Genomic DNA, 18,954 nt, shown 5'->3' with positions numbered 1-18,954 from the left:
CCATGCGTTGGTGTGAGTTCAGCGAGTCAGAGACCTTGAATGAGAGGAACCAAGGCTGAACAACAGAACTGAGGGTAGTGTAGCGGACTGATAAAAGCTCCTGTTGTTGCACGGCTCCACCGTGGAACTGGAGGAAAGGCCGTTTGGGTGGGCAGGGCCAAGGAGACCATCTGGGCTGTGAGACCATGCAGGAGACTCTCTGGCCTGGAACTCAATCCAAACTCTGTTTAATGGGTAGAAGACAACACATTTTAAGCCATATTAAAGCACTTTATGGATTTTAATTGACTCACTGAATTTAACAGCCGCAAACATGTGAGTTTTCAAAGTAAACTTTACGTGTCTCGCGGTTATATTTCTCTGATCGTTTTATTAAAATGTAATCACAATGGGAGTGCCAAGCAATGTGTGAGTGTTACTCACAGCTGAACACGCATGAATTTATGTTATAAATAATACAAATTCACACCGCCATTTAAGGTAATGCCCAGCCTGTGTGTGTGTGTGTTTGTGTGTGTGTGTGTGTGTGTGTGTGTGTGTGTGTGTGTGTGTGTGTGTGTGTGTGTGTGTGTGTGTGTGTGTGTGTGTGTGTGTGTGTGTGTGTGTGTGTGTGTGTGTGTTTATCTGTGTGTGTGTGTGAGAACTCACAACAGTTGGAACAGCTGCAGGGGGTTCTTGTGTCTTGTGAGTGCACAGCTGTGGGGACAGTAAGGCACATCTGTTCACAAACACCAGTGAGGTCACTCACGCGCTCACAATGCTGTCCGTCTGTCCACGTTTACACGGCAGTGAGTGTGTGTGTGTGTATGTGTGTGTGTGTGTGTGTGTGTGTGTGTGTGTGTCCTGTATTGTGTGTTCTTTGTGTGTGTATGATCTGTATTTACGTGTGTGTTCTGTATTTGTGTGTGTGTGTGTGTGTGTGTTCCGTGTTGTATTGTGTGTGTGCATTCTTTACATCAACCTAAAGGAGGTTCTTGAATAAATGCGTCTTTGCACGGTTCGCAAAGACAACATTCCTTATCTCTTAACTTCTAAATAAGTCTGTGGACCAGTGCACTCAGGGGAGATGAAATGAGGAACTGAAAGGGTTGAAAGCCTGGCCGTTTGTCTGTCAGACGGCGAAGACAAACACCTGTGGCGTGACGTGTGAATGTCATGTGTCATGTTGTCATGTGAATGTTAACCGGCGGAGGCCCGTTACATTCTACATCTACGTCTGAGGACCTGCAGGTGTTCCCCTCGTACACGCTGCCTCTTCCTCCTGTTAGAGTTCTACGCTATACAGGCGTGCGTGTGTGTGTGTGGATGTGGTTCTTCTGGTTGTGTTTTCCATGGTGGTGGTCCGCCAAAAGTCAACTCCATCAACTCCACCAGTGGTGGAGTTGGTGGAGTTGATGGAGTTGACTTGTGGCGAAAGTAGCTCAGGCGGTAGAGCAGGTTGACTAGTACCGGAAGGTTGCTAGTTGGATCCCCGGCTCCTCCTAGCTGAGTGTCGAGGTGTCCCTGAGCAAGACGCCTCACCCTGACTGCTCCTGATAAGCTGGCTGTCGCCCTGCGGGGTAGACTCCACCGTCGGTGTAGAAATGTGTGAATGAATGGCTGTAAGTCGCTTTGGATAAAAGCGTCAGCTTCTGCTTGTGTTTTCCATGGATGTTGTTCTCCTTGTTGTGTTTTCCATGGATGTAGTTCTCCTGGCTGTGATTTCCATGGATGTGTGGTTCCTTTGGTTGTGTTTTCCATGGATGTAGTTCTCCTGGCTGTGATTTCCATGGATGTGTTGTTCCTTTGGTTGTGTTTTCCATGGGTATCGTTGTGTGAAATTGACCTCCAGCCCACATTATGGTTTAAAAATCCCCTGGGCTCTTCATCTCCATGTTTGCTGGCTGGCCGAGCATGAAAGCAGGATTACGGCAGGACAACGGTCAGCCGGGGCAACTCTCACTCCCCTCTTCATCGCGCATTGATGGTCCACCTGTAGGGCAACAGGATGGGGGGGGGTTGGGCTAGCGTTTGATTAATCATCTGCCTTCGTGCTTTTCGAGGTGTGTGTGTGTGTGTGTGTGTGTGTGTGTGTGTGTGTGTGTGTGTGTGTGTATGTGTGTGTGTGTGTGTGTGTGTGTGTGTGTGTGTGTGTGTGTGTGTGTGTGTGTGTGCGTGCGTGCGTGTGCGTGTGCTGTGCGCGTGGGGAGGGGAAAAAGGCAAACAGCCAAAGGCCCATCCTAGAGGATCCTAAAACAACACCCAGCCGGCCCGGCCTGCTGCCCCATGACGGCGTCTTGGATGGAAACGCCGGAGTCTGCTTCCCTTGTCCAACAACAGGGAAGTGCAGGAGGCCCCGCGGCCGCCTGCAGAGCCTAAAATAATCCCGAGGCCCCCCCCCCGGGAGGATACAGGCATTGTTTAGTGCGAGGCGGCCAGCGGACACCATTTGACCCCCCCCCCCTATCTTGGTCTCCCGTCTTCCCCTGACTCATTGATAGTCACACCATTGATAGTCCCACTGTTCTTTGAAGGCTTGAAGGGGGTTCTCTGGCTTCAGAGTCGGTCCCGCCCAGGAGACTTTGCCGCTGCTGCTGTCCAGCAGACGTGAGGAGACGTGGTTCTGTCCTGCCGGGGGTTGCTGGCCTGTTCTCCCCGCGCCGCCCGTGTGAACGGACCTCCTCCGAGAGAGACACGGTGGATGTGGCGGCGGTGGTTCATGACCGTCGCGCACACCGCTGCAGATGGTGACACAGTTAGCTTCCCTGATGTCCGCGTTGAAAGCACAGACGGAGAAAATAGGCGGGATATCTGCCCTGGTGACTAAACGGGGAGAATTCAGCCGAGATTGGGATCAGTTGTGATCGGCGTTGTTGTGGAATGCCTGACATCCCCTCCTCTACTGCGCCGATGAGAGACTTATTGTTTCCTTGTTTCAGAAACATGTGCTTGAGTTTGGCCTTGGACCTCGCCCTGTGAAGCTCGACATGCCCCCACCGGTGGCCTGATGGATCAGGGAGTGAGAGGGCGTGGCTGCAGGGGGGGGGGGGGGGGGGGGGGGGGTGCTACAAGCCAGGGTGAATGAGCTGTTATGTTGTAAAGAGGAAATATATTATTGGAAATGATGAATGGGTCTCTGTGTCTGCTGTGAGTGCCAGAACAGTAGTTTGCTGTCCACAGCCCTGCGGAACCATTCGACGTGCTGTAGTCTCCTTGTGGAGCTCTATTCAACGAGAAATCAAATGCTTTTATGACGTTTTTCCTTCAAATTGGTCAAAGCCCGTAAAGATTGTAATTAGAATCACAATCTCAGCCGTGACACGAGTATAATATATCAAATTCGTCCATTAATTTCTATTCCAAACCTCTCTAAATGGTTACGACTTTGGTTGATTCTATTCAAATCCTGTTTCAACCCTAAAGGGCTGATTATGGTCCCACGTTCACGCAAAGCAAAGGGGGTTTTGGACCCCTTACGTCCCTGCGGACCCTCCTTGCGTCCACCTCAAGGGCCGGACGTGCGCCTCCCAAAAACCGTAACCTTCCGTCGAGGCGACGCAGCAGCGAGGGCTGTGATTGGTCGGCTCACTAAAACCCGACGCAGAACCAAAACAGGTTCACGACTTTGTCAGAGCGTCTGCGTGGTCCTTGCGCTGCGTGACGAGGGAGGGACCATAATACGCCCTCTACTGATCACCACCCACGTCAGTCTTCTCAGAGCGTGTGGGTAACCCCCTCACCTCTCCGTGTTCCAGGCTGCTGATCGGGGCACCGAGGGCCAGAGCGCTGGGCAACCAGAGAGCCAACATCACCGGGGGGCTGTACAAGTGTGAGCTGACCCTCGCCCTCCAGGACTGTGAACGCATCCAGTTTGACAACGAAGGTGAGGAACTGATCCCCCCCCCCCCCCCCCCGCAATGTAACCGCTTGGGCGGGGGGGGGGTTGACCAGAGTGTTTTGCTCGCTGCCTTTGCGTTGCCGAGTGCCATGGTCCCTTACAGTGCGACGCTAATCTGCGATGCGTCCATTTTGTTTTTCAGAGGACGTACGCACAGAGAACAAGGAGAACCAGTGGATGGGGGTGACGGTGCAAAGCCAGGGTCCCGGCGGGAAGATCGTGGTACGTTACCCTGCCAGTCCCGATGCTGGGCTGTCAAACGCCCTGTACTAGCCCTGGGGGGAATCCGTCCATGATAATAACATTGAATAACATGGGAATAAAACATTAACATGCTTCCATAACATGGGAATAAAACAATAACATGCTTCTACATCAATAACATGCCTCTATAACATGGTAAAAAACCATAACATGCTTCTATAACCTGGTAATAAAACAAAACCATGCCTCTATAACATTGGAATGAAACAATAATATGCTTCTATAGCAATAGCATGCTTCTATAACATGGGAATAAAACAATAACATGCCTCTACAACAATTACGTGCTTCTATAACATGGGAATTAAACAATAACATGCTTCTACAACAATAACATGCTTCTATAACATTGGAATAAAACAATAACATGCTTCCACAAGAATAACATGCTTCTATAACATGGTAAAAAAAACGATAACATGCTTCTACATCAATAACATGCTTCTATAAAATGGTAAAAAAACGATGACATGCTTCTACATCAATAACATGATTCTATAACATTGGAATAAAACGATAACATGCTTCTACATCAATAACATGCTTCTATAACATGGTAAAAAACCATAACATGCTTCTATAACCCTCAGTAACCTTCACTCTTGTCGTCTCCCCCCCCCCCCCCCCCCCCCCGCCCCGGACAGACCTGCGCCCACCGGTACCAGCGGCGTCTGAACGTCAACACGCTGCAGGAGTCCCGGGACATCACGGGCCGCTGCTACATGCTGAGCCAGGACCTGAGCATCGACACGACCAACGACGAGGACGGCGGCAACTGGAAGTTCTGCGAGGGCCGGGCCCGCGGCCACGAGAGGTTCGGCTCCTGTCAGCAGGGGCTGGCCGCCACCTTCACCAAGGACTACCACTACGTGGTCTTTGGGGCCCCCGGCGCCTACAACTGGAAGGGTGAGGGGGGGGGGGGTCAAATGTGGAACCTGTGGACCTGAGGTCTGGTTTCCCTCGGTTGGGTTAGGATTGTTTTTTTGTTTTTGCGCCAGTTAAAGCTGGGGTAGGTGATTTATTCTTTGGGAGAATTTGTTGTCAATTTTGTTAAAATTCTCTTTTCATCCTGACAATAATCAATAAATGTAATGCTAGGACAAGAATTAAGAAAGAACTCCGGTTTCTTCGGCGGTCGCAGGCCTGTAATAAGATCTACCGGTCAAGCAATCAATTGGAGGCCTGCCTGTCTGTCTGTCTACCAGTCTGTCTACCTGTCTGTCTACCCACCTACCTGGCTACCTGCGCGCACTCTGCCTGTGTACTCATTGTGGAACAGTCTTCCACAAGGCTAGGTAGACCTTCTGCTAAAGCTAGCGAGCTAGTCCCGGGTTTTGGGGGCGTGGCTTTAGAAGGAGCTCTGAAGGGAGGGGTTGGATTTTTCCCCGTGCAGCACTTTTAAAAGCCAGCCTACGTCGCCTGGTGTCGCTAAATTGCCTACCCTAACTTTAACGTCATCACTATCGCAATGATGATCTAACCCTAACCCCTCTCTCCAGGCATCGTGAGGATGGAGCAGAAGAACAACACTCTGCTGGAGATGGGGATCTACGACGACGGCCCCTTTGAAGTAGGGGACGAGAACCTGTTGGATCCGGATCTGGTCCCGGTGCCCGCTAACAGCTACCTGGGTGGGTGTCTCTCCAGCGAGCACACACGGGTCCTGTGGCTTTGGGTCTTTGTAATGTAAATCAAATCAAGATAGCCAATCAGGCCACACCTTGATGATAGGTTGACCGGTATGTCTTCAAAGACTTACTGTATCAGCGCTGTTTTAAACTTAGCGTGCGTGAACATGCAAGCTGTTTTACTTTTTATTTACTTTTATTTACTACATGTTCATAATGTGCACCATCTATAACGTCACGATATTATAAATAATAAAGTGAATTCAATCTAATTCATTTATTATAAATAAATTAGAACGATTGCTAATGGCCACTTATAAGACCACTTATCCGGTTGAATTAACACAGAATTAATCAATTAATTCACGATTAATTAATCTTAAACCAATGCTCACGTCTTGTTATCCCCTCGGACCGGGGGTCCTGATATCTGACCGTCTCCGCCCGTCCCACCCTTCCCGGTCTCCAGGCTTCTCCCTCGACTCGGGCCACACCCTCACCAGGGGCCCGGGGGTGACCATCGTGGCCGGGGCCCCCCGGGCCCATCACTCCGGGGCCGTGGTCCTGCTGAGGAAGGAGAGCGAGGGGTCCACCCGTCTGTCCCCGGAGTTCATCCTGCAGGGCCCGGGCCTGGCGTCCTCCTTCGGCTACGACGTGACGGTGGTGGACCTGAACGGGGACGGGTGAGGAGCCGCCCTCGAGCCTCACGTCCGCCACCACAAAGGGACGTTTATTACCTCCACGCTTACATTAACGTTCAGGGCCTTTAGCAGTGGTTAGGGCATGGGGTAGGGACGCCCACTGGGCACCTCCCTTTGGAGGTGTTCCAGGCACGACCAGTGGGGGCGAGACCTCGGGGAACACCCAGGACTAGGAGGAGAGATTATGGCCCAATCCCATTTCTACCCCTTACCCCTTCCCCTTACCCCTCCCCCTTGTTTTGAAGGGGTAAGGGGAAGGGGGAAGGGGTAGAAATGGGATTGGCTTTAGGCCCAATCCCATTTCTACCCCTTACCCCTCCCCCTTGTTTTTAAGGGGTAAGGGGTAGAAACAAGGGGGAGGGGTAAGGGGTAGAAATGGGATTGGGCCTAAAGCCAATCCCATTTCTACCCCTTACCCCTTCCCCTTACCCCTTCAAAACAAGGGGGAGGGGTAAGGGGAAGGGGTAAGGGGTAGAAATGGGATTGGGCCTATATCTCAACACTGGCCTGGGAACGCCTCGGGATCCCCCTGTCAGAGCTGGTCAATTCGTCCCGGAAAGGGAATTCTGAGGGCCCCCTGCTTGAGTTGCTGCCCCCGCGACCCGACCCCGGATAAGAGGATGACGATGAGGGGAATTTAGCAGACGCTTTCATCCAAAGCGACCTACATTTGTCAGAAGAAAGAGAAACGATACATCGCTGTCGGTACAGTGAGGATGTTTATAGTGCCACGCACTAACTATTGTTAGTTTAACCCATTCCCGTACACAACAAAGATAGCTAGGTTAAGTCGCTACACGATGCCAAGTACTATTTTTAAGTGCAAGGACGTACAACATACAATAAGTGCGTACATTAAGTGCCAGAGTGGGTACATTTATGGACATTGTTTGGCTAAACAGAGACTCAACAAGTCCAAGGTCCGATATCTTAAGCCAACCGTGCGAGGTTGGCTGTTGTTTAGTCCCTTCGCTGATAAAACCTTCAGCCCAGACCCTTTTATACAACGAGACGGTTTATTTATGACATGAATGTGCAGTTTGAACCCAGAATCTTCCATGTTTAGCCACCACTAGACTATCCAGGCTATCCGGTACTAATAAGTCTCCTATTGATTATTGATTATCCTATATATTTTTCCATACTATCGAGTACTCTTATGTCTCCTATATATAAATCCAGTACTAATAAGTCCTTTATATCTTAATCCAGTACTAATTTCTCCTATGCTTTATCCAGTACTGATAAGTCTCCTATATCTTTATCCAATATTCATAAGTCTCTTATATCATTACTCAGTACTCCTAAGTCTCCTATATCTATATCCAGTACTCATAAGTCTCCTATATCTTCATCCAGTCCTCATAAGTCTCCTATATCTTTACCCAGTCCTCATAAGTCTCCTATATCATTACCCAGTACTCATTAGTCTCCTATATCATTACTCAGTACTCATAAGTCTCCTATATCATTACCGAGTACTCATGAGTCTCCTCTACACCCCTCTCCTTGTCTTGGTGGACCCTAGGTGGCAGGACATCGTGGTGGGAGCCCCCCAGTTCTTCCTGAAGGACGGGGACGTGGGCGGGGCCGCCTACGTCTACATCAACCAGGCGGGCAGGTGGGACCGTGTCACGCCCGTCCGCCTCAACGGAACCAAGGACTCCATGTTCGGGCTGGCGGTGGAGAACATCGGGGACATGAACCAGGACTCGTACCAAGGTGAGCGAACCTGGAGCTGTCTCTGAAGGTCCTCAGTGGAGCGCGGCCTGTGGGAACGGTTTGTGTTGACCTCGATTGCTTCCTGTCCCCGTCGTAGACATCGCAGTGGGAGCTCCGCACGACGACGCGGGGGTGGGGAAGGTGTACATCTTCCATGGGGCCGCCCACGGAGTCAACACCAAGGCTGCACAGGTGGGTGGAGCGGTGCCTGGATTACATTGATGGAGACTGTGAGGATGTGATGTAGCCTATATTAAATTGATGGAGACTGTGAGGATGTGATGTAGCCTATATTACATTGACGGAGACTGTGAGGATGTGATGTAGCCTATATTACATTGATGGAGAATGTGAGGATGTGATGTAGCCTATATTACATTGATGGAGAATGTGAGGATGTGATGTAGCCTATATTACATTCAGGGGTGGACTGGCCATCTGGCATACCGGGCATCGTCCCGGTGGGCCGTTGACCCAATGTGATAAAAAAAATTAAATTCTCTATTTATGGTTTCACAATGAATGAGTCACAGTTGAAACAAATGCGTTTCAGCTCTAATGCTGCTACTGTCTGTAATATGTTTCTATTTAGATTATTTGTCAGGATATTTTGTTATTATTGTCCGAGTCTGGTTTTAACTAATGCTGGGCTTACACAAAAAGATTTTCCCATTCACAGACTAAATACTGCAAGAGAGAAATTAGCGTTGGATCAATTGTGATATTTAACAAGCGTTTTGTAGCTATGTAGATATGGGGGATGGAGATGCAGCGACCACAGGATGTTCGTTAACTTCCTGTTCAGGTTTCCAACTTTCTTGTCAGCAGCACAAGAGAAACAAACTTGAAAAACAAAAACAAAAAAAAGCAATTTGCACTGCTATTTGCAGTGCAAATAGCAGGATGTATGTACTTGATTAAATTGTTTTAATAAAGTATATGCAGGGTTCTTCCCGTTTGTCTCGTCCCACCCCTAGTGCTGATAATGTAGTGGGCTGGTCTGGACAGAAAATGCCAGGGCTGAATTTTTGTCCCAGTCCACCCCTGATTACATTGATGAGACTGTGAGGATGTGATGTAGCCTATATTACATTGATGGAGACTGTGAGGATGTGATGTAGCCTATATTACATTGATGGAGACTGGGAGGATGTGATGTAGCCTATATTACATTGATGGAGACTGTGAGGATGTGATGTAGCCTATATTACATTGATGGAGACTGGGAGGATGTGATGTAGCCTATATTACATTGATGGAGACCGTGAGGATGTGATGTAGCCTATATTACATTGATGAAGACTGTGAGGATGTGATGTAGCCTATATTACATTGATGGAGACTGTGAGGATGTGATGTAGCCTATATTACATTGATGGAGACCGTGAGGATGTGATGTAGCCTATATTACATTGATGAGACTGTGAGGATGTGATGTAGCCTATATTACATTGATGGAGACTGTGAGGATGTGATGTAGCCTATATTACATTGATGAGACTGTGAGGATGTGATGTAGCCTATATTACATTGATGGAGACTGTGAGGATGTGATGTAGCCTGGATTACATTGATGGAGAATGTGTTCGAGGTTGTGATTTAGCCTAGATTAAATTGATGTAAACTGTGTGAGGATGTGATACAGCCTATATTATGTTGATGTAAACTGTGTTCAATATTGGGATTTAGGATGATTAAGTGTATATGTAAATCATGTATTCATGATTTGCTGCTGTGTTACAGATCCTTTCAGGAAAGCCTAACGACATCCAGCTATTTGGATACTCTCTGGCGGGGAATATGGACCTGGACGGCAACTCGTACCCAGACCTGGCAGTGGGCTCGCTCTCGGACACAGCTCTCATCTTTAGGTCTTTGATTTTACTACCTAAATTTCAATGAAAAATGTACCAGCACATCTTTAATTTTGGTATCAATGTATTCATCTTTCTTTCAGAGCAAGGCCTGTCGTGAGCATCAAGACTGATCTCAAGATAACACCGAAGGAAATCGACTTTTCAAAGAAAACCTGTGGCAACAATGTTTGGTAGGTTTTCATGTGCTGAATCATTGGCCCTTTATCAGGCTGTGGTTATAAGTTATCAGTCATGCTAACCGTTCCTCTTCTCCACAGTTTCACCATAGAGGCATGCTTCACTTACAAAGCGAACCCGGCCACATACAGCCCCAAACTAAGTAAGCCACCGTTGCAAACACAATTCCTAATCATACTATTTTTTATTTATTGAAACAAGACAGAAGCTATGTTGTATGTTGATGACCAGCCGTCCCTCCTGCCACAGCCATCAGCTTTGCTATCGAGGCGGAGGGCTATCGGAGGAGGCAGGGCCTGCTGTCCAGGGTGGTGTTCCTGGACCGGTCCCCCTCGGACCAGGACCACCAGTCCTCTGGGACCCTGGATCTCCGCGGCCAGAACAAGAAGAACTGCTTCAAGGCCAAGGTCAAACTCCAGGTCAGCAGAGATTCAAGCCAGCAACGTGACACAAGACACAGGAGGCGTTGAACATACAAAGTTATATGGCTATGATGAGGGTCAAATTGAAATGATGCACAAATTAGCCTATATTTTCTCAAGAGAAATTGTGAAAAGGCATTTGATGGCAATTCTCCAAAATAATTCTGTCCCAAAATGTGTGAAAAACCATCACAGCAGAGGAGAGTAACATTCAGGATCCTTTTGTCTGCCTGAACCCCAAATATCCTCGAACGCTAAACATCCTTTTTCCTGTGTGTGTTTCTGTGTGTTTCTGTGTGCGTGTGTGTGTGTGTGTGTGTGTGTGTGTGTGTGTGTGTGTGTGTGTGTGTGTGTGTGTGTGTGTGTGTCGGTGCGTGTGTTTGTGTCTGTGTCTGTGTCTGTGTCTGTGTCTGTGTCTTTGTGTGTGTGTGTGTGTGTGTTTCTGTGTGTTTCTGTGTGTGTGTGTGTGCGTGTGTGTGTGTGTGTGTGTGTGTGTGTGTGTGTGTGTGTGTGCGTGTGTGTGTCTGTGTCTGTGTCTGTGTCTGTGCGTGTGCGTGTGCGTGTGCGTGTGCGTGTGCGTGTGCGCGTGTGTGTGTGTGTCTGTGTGCGTGTGCGCGTCGGTGCGCGGGTGCGTGCGTGTGTGTCTGTGTGTGTGTTCTGCTGCTCTCCAGGAGAACATTAAGGACAAGCTCCGAGGGATCCCTGTGGAGGTCTCGGTGGGCGTGGTGGGCACCAAGCGACACAAGAGGCAGCAGGAGCTGCCCGCCCTAGTGCCCGTCGTGGACCCCTCTCAGCCCAGCAGGGTGGCCGCCGAGGTAAACACTGACATGGCTCATGAACACTGGATTATTGTTCTTGGATTATTGGTCTAAGCACCTTTTGTATTCATTATCAATAATGGGTTTTTGTGGTATGTAGTCCGTTGCATTGGATGTACAATGTGACCATGTTGTACATCCAACGCAACGGTCTACATACTATGTAAACAATGATAGTAGTAAACAACTAGTAAACACTGGATTATTGATCTCGGTTTATTGGTCGCTTTACCTTTTCTACATTGTCGTATTTCTCATCACTAATGTGTGTTTTTATAGCATGTGGCGCCCGATGTACAAAATGGCCGTGTCTCAGGGCCTCATATCTGCTACTGCAACACTGACTGGTTTGGATGTGTCCTGTCCTGTGGGTGGTAGTTGAACTTCCTGAAGGAGGGCTGTGGCCGGGACAACATCTGCCAGAGCAACCTGCAGCTGCACTTCAAGTTCTGCTCCAAGGAGAACAACCAGGAGGTCTTCACACCGCTGCCGATGTAACGTCCACACCGCAACATCTCTTAGTAAACGACTCAGACAACAGCAGGTTGTGTGAGAACGAAAGTCAACTACACGGTAGCTAATTAGAAAGCAAGGCGCAGGAGAGTGTAGCGGCTACAGGGTGTACGACTACCAGCCAGCTGAAAGGTACTGTGTTCGATGCCCAACCTCCACAGCCTATCTCTGGTCCTCCTGGAGCAAGATGACCCCTAACCCCCACCTGCTACTGCCACTTAACAATAGTACTCAGCATCGGGAAGCATCTTATCCTAGCTATCCTGTTGTATACGGGGACTGGGTTAACCTAGATATTATTAGTGCTTGCAACTTGTTTCTGTGAACATCCTTACTGTACCGACAGCGATATATCGTTGTTTCTCTTTCTTCTGACAAATGTACCTATTGTAAGTCGCTTTGGATAAAAGCGTCTGCTAAATGCCCTATACGTAAATGCGATGCTCCTCAATGACCAGTAATTATTTACTATCGGTCGCCTTGGATAATGTCCTCCACTAACTAGTCATAGTAAATAGATAACAGATAATGGCGTCTGCTTACAAGTCATAGTTAATAAATAATAGCGTCTGCAAAGTAGTCACAGTAAATAGCAAGTCTCATGTTTTATTTAAGACGGTCTTTCTCCACGCTGCAGTGAGAACGGTACGCCGGTGTTCTCGATGAGCGAGCAGAAGACGGACCTGGCCCTGCAGGTGACCGTGAAGAACCGGAACGGGGACGACGCGCACGAGGCCAAGCTGGTGGGGAGCTTCCCCGAATCGCTCTCCTACTCGGGGTTCCGCTCCCACAACCCTACGGTGAGTGCAGACGTCGGCATGTGGCTCAAGGGGTCAGATGGAAACCGCAAGGTTGCTAGTTCGATCCCCGGGCTCCTCCTAGCTGGTAACCGCAAGGTTGCTAGTTCGATCCCCGGGCTCCTCCTAGCTGGTAACCGCAAGGTTGCTAGTTCGATCCCCGGGCTCCTCCTAGTTGAGTGTCGAGGTGTCCCTGAGCAAGGCACCTCACCCTGACTGCTCTCGACGAGCTGGCTGTCGCCCTGCGTGGTTGACGCCGCCGTCGGTGTGTGGATGGTTGTATGAATGGGTGAATGTTAGGCAATATTGTAAAGCGCTCTGAGTGGCCGCTGGTTAGAAAAGCGCGGTATGAATGCAGTCCATTTTTTTTGTCGTTCACAGAGGGAAAAACAAGTAATCTGCATCGCCAATCAGAACGGGTCCCAGTCGGAGTGCGATCTGGGGAATCCACTGAAGAGGGACTCGGAGGTACGGGATATGAATTTTTAGGTCTGTTCTTTTTGTTCTTATCTCGTGAGACTTGTTGAATTGATGACATGTTTCCTGTTTGTTTCCTCCAAGGCGACATTCTACATCATCCTGAGCACGGCGGGAATCTCCTTCGACACCACAGAGATCAGCATCGACCTGCTGCTTCAGACGTTAGTCCGACTGCTGAGCATGCTTTAGATGCATTATGGGTGACACTGACATTAGTCGTAAACAAGCTGAAAGTGGCTGAAATTTATGTCATTATGTTGTGTGATTATATAATTGGTCATAGTTGTTTTCCTGTTCCCAAGTTGAAGTCACTGAGTAATCGTGTGTGTGTGTGTGGGTGTGGGTGTGGGTGTGTGTGTGTGTGTGTGTGTGTGTGTGTGTGTGTGTGTGTGTGTGTGTGTGTGTGTGTGTGTGTGTGTGTGTGTGTGTTTGTGTTCAGAACCAGCACACAGGAGGGTATCGCCAAAGTGAGTGCGAGGGCCAAAGTGGTCATCGAGCTGGCCCTGTCGGTCGCAGGGTGAGTACTGAAGCCACCCTCCCACAGCTCTGAGTTTGGTTGGCACCCTTATGAAGTTTCTACATGAACTCATCTTAGCCCAGCGCCTCCATCAGCAGGGCATAAAGCCGGTGTTGTGTTCCTCCCCAGCGTGGCGAGGCCCTCCCAGGTCTACTTTGGGGGCGTGGTGAAAGGAGAGAGCGCTGTAAAGACAGAGGAGGAGATCGGCAGTTTGATCAACTATGAGTTCAGGGTGAGGGAATCAATACTCTGCTTTCACATCATCCATCATCCCCATACATTTGATGTATAACTTTCCAAATAACATAACATATACCAAATAATGATAATGTATGGCAGTTTTTAAATGACAGTGTTTGCAAGGATAACAACTTGAAATCGAATAAATCTTAAACAGAAAGTGAATCCTTCCCCTTCAGATCACCAATCTGGGAAAGCCTCTGAAGTCCTTCGGATCGGCTTCGCTCAACATCCAGTGGCCGAAGGAGAACTTCGATGGCAAGTGGCTTCTCTACCTAGTGAAGATCACCTCCACAGGCCTGGCTGAGGTCCCCTGCACCCCTGAGACGGAGATCAATGCTCTCGACCACATTCAGGTAAAGGGCTCTGCTATCACCTTTCAATTTCACTTTCACTTTCACTTTTACTTTCAATTTTAATTCATGGTTGTCCATTGGTCTTCCAGGAGTCCTCTGAATCCAGGGCCAAGCGTTCGACCGGAGAAAGTCCAGGCGGTCAAATTTCATTGTTACTGGACCAGAGAAAGCGTAAAGTTTTGGTAAGTTTAACTATTGTCATATATTACATTAATTACATTCAAATACGTTTTATAATTGAGTGAGCCATTTACTGATGCTGTTGCACCTTTTCCATTGTAGATGTGTGGGAATGGCTACGACGCCCGATGTGTGGTGATTAAGTGCCCCCTGCAGGGCTTGGACAGTACTGCAGTGATCTCGCTGAGGTCTCGGTTATGGAACTCAACGTTCCTGGAGGTAAAATACCAAGGACGTGTTTTCTGTCTTCTATCAGTGGTGAATCTTGTTCTCAGGAGTGAAAACCTATTGATGACATGTGCATCTGATTAAAACAAAGTTTCTTATTGTGGTGTCTTATCAGGGCCGGATTAACAAATCATAGGCCCCTGGGCACAAATGTCTGAAGGCTTTAATAATGAATTTTAAATGAATACCCTATTTAATAATACCATGTATAACTATTTTAAGAGTACAAACATTCATAAAAAAAAAGAAATAAAAAAAAAAGTTTCTTTCGTGTGGTGCCACCCCACTGGCAGGGAATGGTTGGGGCCCCTGGGCACAGTGCCGTGTGCCCTAATGGTAGATCCGGCCCTGTGTCTTATGTGTGTTTATGTTTATTTCTCCGAAACAGAACTACGCTTCTCTCAGCTACCTTGACATCATTGTGAAGGCCTCTCTCAAGCTCGACAGTCCTGCTAAGAACATGATCCTGAGAGATGCGGACACCCAGGTAAGAGATCCATCCATCTCGCCACATCTTTAAAATACTTCTCATCGCCATCTTAAAGGAAAAAAACGCATAAACGGGTTTAACCCATAGTGGTCCATTTGAGCCAATGGGTACATCTTATCCAGGTTTAAACTTTGTGCATTTAAGGTGAGATTTGGACCAGGATCAACCAAGATAGGTTTCGTGATCGTTTGCTTTTCCTTTAACGTGGCGGTGTGTTTCATGCCAGGGTGACGGTGTTAAGTTGTGTGATCGTTTGCTTTTCCTTTAACGTGGCGGTGTGTTCCAGGTCAGGGTGACGGTGTTAAGTTGTGTGATCGTTTGGTTTTCCTTTAACGTGGCGTTGTGTTCCAGGTCAGGGTGACGGTGTTAAGTTGTGTGATCGTTTGGTTTTCCTTTAACGTGGCGTTGTGTTCCAGGTCAGGGTGACGGTGTTAAGTTGTGTGATCGTTTGCTTTTCCTTTAACGTGGCGGTGTGTTCCAGGTCAGGGTGACGGTGTTAAGTTGTGTGATCGTTTGCTTTTCCTTTAACGTGGCGGTGTGTTCCAGGTCAGGGTGACGGTGTTAAGTTGTGTGATCGTTTGGTTTTCCTTTAACGTGGCGGTGTGTTCCAGGTCAGGGTGACGGTGTTAAGTTGTGTGATCGTTTGGTTTTCCTTTAACGTGGCGGTGTGTTCCAGGTCAGGGTGACGATGTTAAGTTGTGTGATCGTTTGGTTTTCCTTTAACGTGGCGTTGTGTTCCAGGTCAGGGTGACGGTGTTCCCAGAGAAGGCGGTGGCCCAGTATGGCGGAGTCCCCTGGTGGATCATACTGGTATCTGTCCTCGCTGGTATCTTGATGCTCTCCTTGCTGGTGTTCCTGCTCTGGAAGGTACGCATCAGAACCATGAGCCGTCAATCACATCGCTCCTCATTTAACAAGAGACTAAATGTGCTTTTATCAGTCGCCCACAGGGAATGTTTCCATGAAGCAAGGAGGTTAAGTTAGTTGAAAGAGAAAGTAAAAAGTCCATGAAACATTATTTAAATTGATTGTATTTTTAGTGACTTTACCAGACAATTTTTGGCATTGTGTGGCGTGCTGGTAGATTAACACAGAACAGAACCAGGAGTATGGGGGATAGACTATACGGGTGTCTCTGCTGAGTGATATTCACCCTCCTTGCTCTCCCTCAGTGTGGTTTCTTCAAGAGAGCCCCCAAAGACCAGTACGATGCGGCCTATCACAAGGCACACATCAATGTTCAGCCCTCTGACAAAGACAAGCTCTCCACAGACGCGTAGAACCCCATATGTGCGCACAGATCCAGGGTAAACGCAACCAGAAACAAACCAAATGTTGCAGGCATGGTGTGGCTAAGAAGGCGACTAATAATCAGACTTTTCCCCCTCTCTGTCACGTAAATTCTTCACTGAACCAAACCAGCCGACTCTTAACGAATTCAGTTTGACACATACTGAGTTGAAGCCAATTCAACTCTTTGGAAAATTGATCTGAAACTCTTTCTGTTGTCTTCTAATATTAGAAGATCACATACTAAAACAGAATATTCAAATATTCAGTTTTAATCTAAAGTATGTGTCAACAGAATCTTTGCAATCAACATTTCTACGCAAACCTGATCCACTTTCTCATCTCTTTCAACACCAAAAGCTTAAAGGATTTCCCGTCTGCATTCTCCCTTTGCTTTTGACCACCTTGCATACTTTATCGCTGTTCAAATGCTGCATTAACAGACATGGTTCCTCCCTTTCAGGCCAAGCATGCTATAACCGCAACAAAAATGCTTTGGGTTACACTATCGAATCATTCTGTTATCTGGTGGATATACATGTGGCATTTTACACAGTCATGTTCATACTTCCCTATCTGTGGTATCTGCTGGGTCCCTTTTCTAGTGTGGATTTTTCCGACGCGCCAAACCTGAAGAGAGCGTCCCGAAGTACCACGCTGTGCGCATACGAAGGGAATCTCTCCCGTGCCCGGAGGGGAAGCTCAAGCTGGAGTTTTACGAGCGAAAGCCCTGGATGACGATCTGGAGCGAGAATGAGGGCTATTCCTGAGAGAGGGTTACGGGAGGATTCCATGTACGAAGAGAAGGATGAAAAGCTTGTCTCTGCTATCCCTTTTTATTGGTTTGAGTAATCAAATGTGCTGATTGGCTTGACGACAGGTGAGGTGGGGTCTGGTTGCTTAATTGACCTGGGTAATGGTGGAGGTGGTCCACTCCTCCTAACGTTAGTAATTTCCATTTAAGTTATCTTTGAAAGCGTTTTTTTTTGTCAAGATTGTGAAAATGAAGCCCGGTTTCATTCCGTTTTTTACCATCACATTTCCTGAAGATCCAAACTGCTGTTTATTTGTTTATCGACTGCACAGGAAGATTGGGAAAATATTTTTTACATTTGTAGATAAACTTTGTACTCATACTTGATTCCTCAAAGTCCTGTCTGAATATTGAAATGTATAGATTGCATACTGTAAGTTTTGTAAATATTTCTTTAATGTAATACTGTATTTATTGTTTTATTCTCAATCAACATACATTTAGCCAAAGATTTTTGTTCAGGTATCAAAGCTGCTTTTAGTTTTATCTCATTTTTCTGGAATCAGTTTTTTTTTCATAAAACTGAAAATAAAATGAATTACTGCAACAACGTCAATCTTCCGTTATTCAAGTCTGTGTCCATGAAAGCCCACCAAATGGTCAGTTGTGTCTATCTCAAGCAGGGATCTCAAACTCGCGGCCCGGGGGCCAATTGAGGCCCGCGGGATGAAATAGTGTGGCCCCCTACTTGACATCAAAGTTTAGTGTTAGTGCGGCACACGCATTGTTGTCAAATGCACATTTTTGCTGAGACGCTTGCCACGCTTTTTGATCACTTGTGATAGGATGACCAGATGTCCCAATTTTGGGTTACGTGTCCTGAGTCCCGACAAAAGCCAAAGGACGTTAAAATGTCCCGGTTTCCACCAACCAGTCACTATGAAATGTCCCCTGTTGTCAGCGATTACGTAGCCAACGTGATCTAATTATAGCCCGATCATTAACTTAGATTGGGTCAGTTGTGCTCCTTTTTTCTGTGTAATACTTGATGTGGCCCAGCCTGATCCAGACTCTATCTCCAGCGTCCGCCACGTAAGTTGAGTTTGAGACCCCTGGGCTAGACCCATGAGGATAATCGTGTTCATGTTGCGATTGATTAGACTGTGCAGCCCCGCCCATTCTGCCAGCGATTTGACTTCGATACGTTTTTGCGGGAGCCAATCACCAAGCTGGCTTTTCCCCTTTGTGCGCTATTAGCTGGTTTAACACTGACAGCCAATTGCGTACAGAGTCAGTTGAACTAGGCCCGTTGATTACGCCTCTTGTACAGAAGAAAATGACAACTTCCCCAGACCAACGTGCAATCTACGATTTAGCTTGGTCTGGCAATAGCCAGACTAGGGATTGATGGCAAAAGATTTCCATGCTAAAGCCAACCTGTTTTGGCTGTATGAGTTTTAATGTTTTAAGAGGGGAGACGTGAGAAATGATATATCTTGCACATCCTTTCTATAATAAACATTGCGCAATGTTCAAGTTACCCAAAGAGAAGCATTATAATATTACAATGTTCCATTAACCAGCGAGTAGAAATCTTGTTCTTGAATAGTAAGAAGAATAAAA

General features: G+C 47.6%; 1 protein-coding gene across 3 annotated transcripts in view; it reads left to right on the top strand.

Moving 5' to 3' along the window:
* Positions 1-17,947, top strand: part of itga6a (integrin, alpha 6a) — a 21,123-nt gene extending 3,176 nt beyond the window's left edge. Inside the window, exons 2-26 of one of the 3 annotated variants that reach the window (XM_030344270.1) lie at positions 3,735-3,862; positions 4,020-4,099; positions 4,786-5,047; positions 5,641-5,772; positions 6,239-6,452; positions 7,999-8,192; positions 8,290-8,384; positions 9,936-10,063; positions 10,150-10,239; positions 10,327-10,388; positions 10,496-10,665; positions 11,340-11,483; positions 11,865-11,980; positions 12,637-12,799; positions 13,178-13,264; positions 13,358-13,437; positions 13,716-13,793; positions 13,923-14,025; positions 14,213-14,389; positions 14,479-14,571; positions 14,672-14,788; positions 15,186-15,284; positions 16,029-16,154; positions 16,460-16,594; positions 17,183-17,947. In XM_030344270.1, the coding sequence (XP_030200130.1) occupies positions 3,735-3,862; positions 4,020-4,099; positions 4,786-5,047; positions 5,641-5,772; positions 6,239-6,452; positions 7,999-8,192; positions 8,290-8,384; positions 9,936-10,063; positions 10,150-10,239; positions 10,327-10,388; positions 10,496-10,665; positions 11,340-11,483; positions 11,865-11,980; positions 12,637-12,799; positions 13,178-13,264; positions 13,358-13,437; positions 13,716-13,793; positions 13,923-14,025; positions 14,213-14,389; positions 14,479-14,571; positions 14,672-14,788; positions 15,186-15,284; positions 16,029-16,154; positions 16,460-16,567 (3,046 nt within the window). In that variant the 3' untranslated portion in view covers positions 16,568-16,594; positions 17,183-17,947. Of the gene's footprint in view, positions 1-3,734; positions 3,863-4,019; positions 4,100-4,785; positions 5,048-5,640; positions 5,773-6,238; positions 6,453-7,998; positions 8,193-8,289; positions 8,385-9,935; positions 10,064-10,149; positions 10,240-10,326; positions 10,389-10,495; positions 10,666-11,339; positions 11,484-11,864; positions 11,981-12,636; positions 12,800-13,177; positions 13,265-13,357; positions 13,438-13,715; positions 13,794-13,922; positions 14,026-14,212; positions 14,390-14,478; positions 14,572-14,671; positions 14,789-15,185; positions 15,285-15,573; positions 15,985-16,028; positions 16,155-16,459; positions 16,595-17,182 lie in introns of those variants that run through there. The other 2 variants (XM_030344269.1, XM_030344271.1) reach the window with 2 other exon arrangements.
* Positions 17,948-18,954: the final 1,007 nt, after the last annotated feature.

This window comes from Gadus morhua, chromosome 20 (genome assembly GCF_902167405.1).
Source record: "Gadus morhua chromosome 20, gadMor3.0, whole genome shotgun sequence".
Lineage (NCBI taxonomy): Eukaryota > Metazoa > Chordata > Actinopteri > Gadiformes > Gadidae > Gadus > Gadus morhua.
Note: the sequence above shows the minus strand (reverse complement) of the source record. Positions and strands in the feature narration are given on the sequence as shown.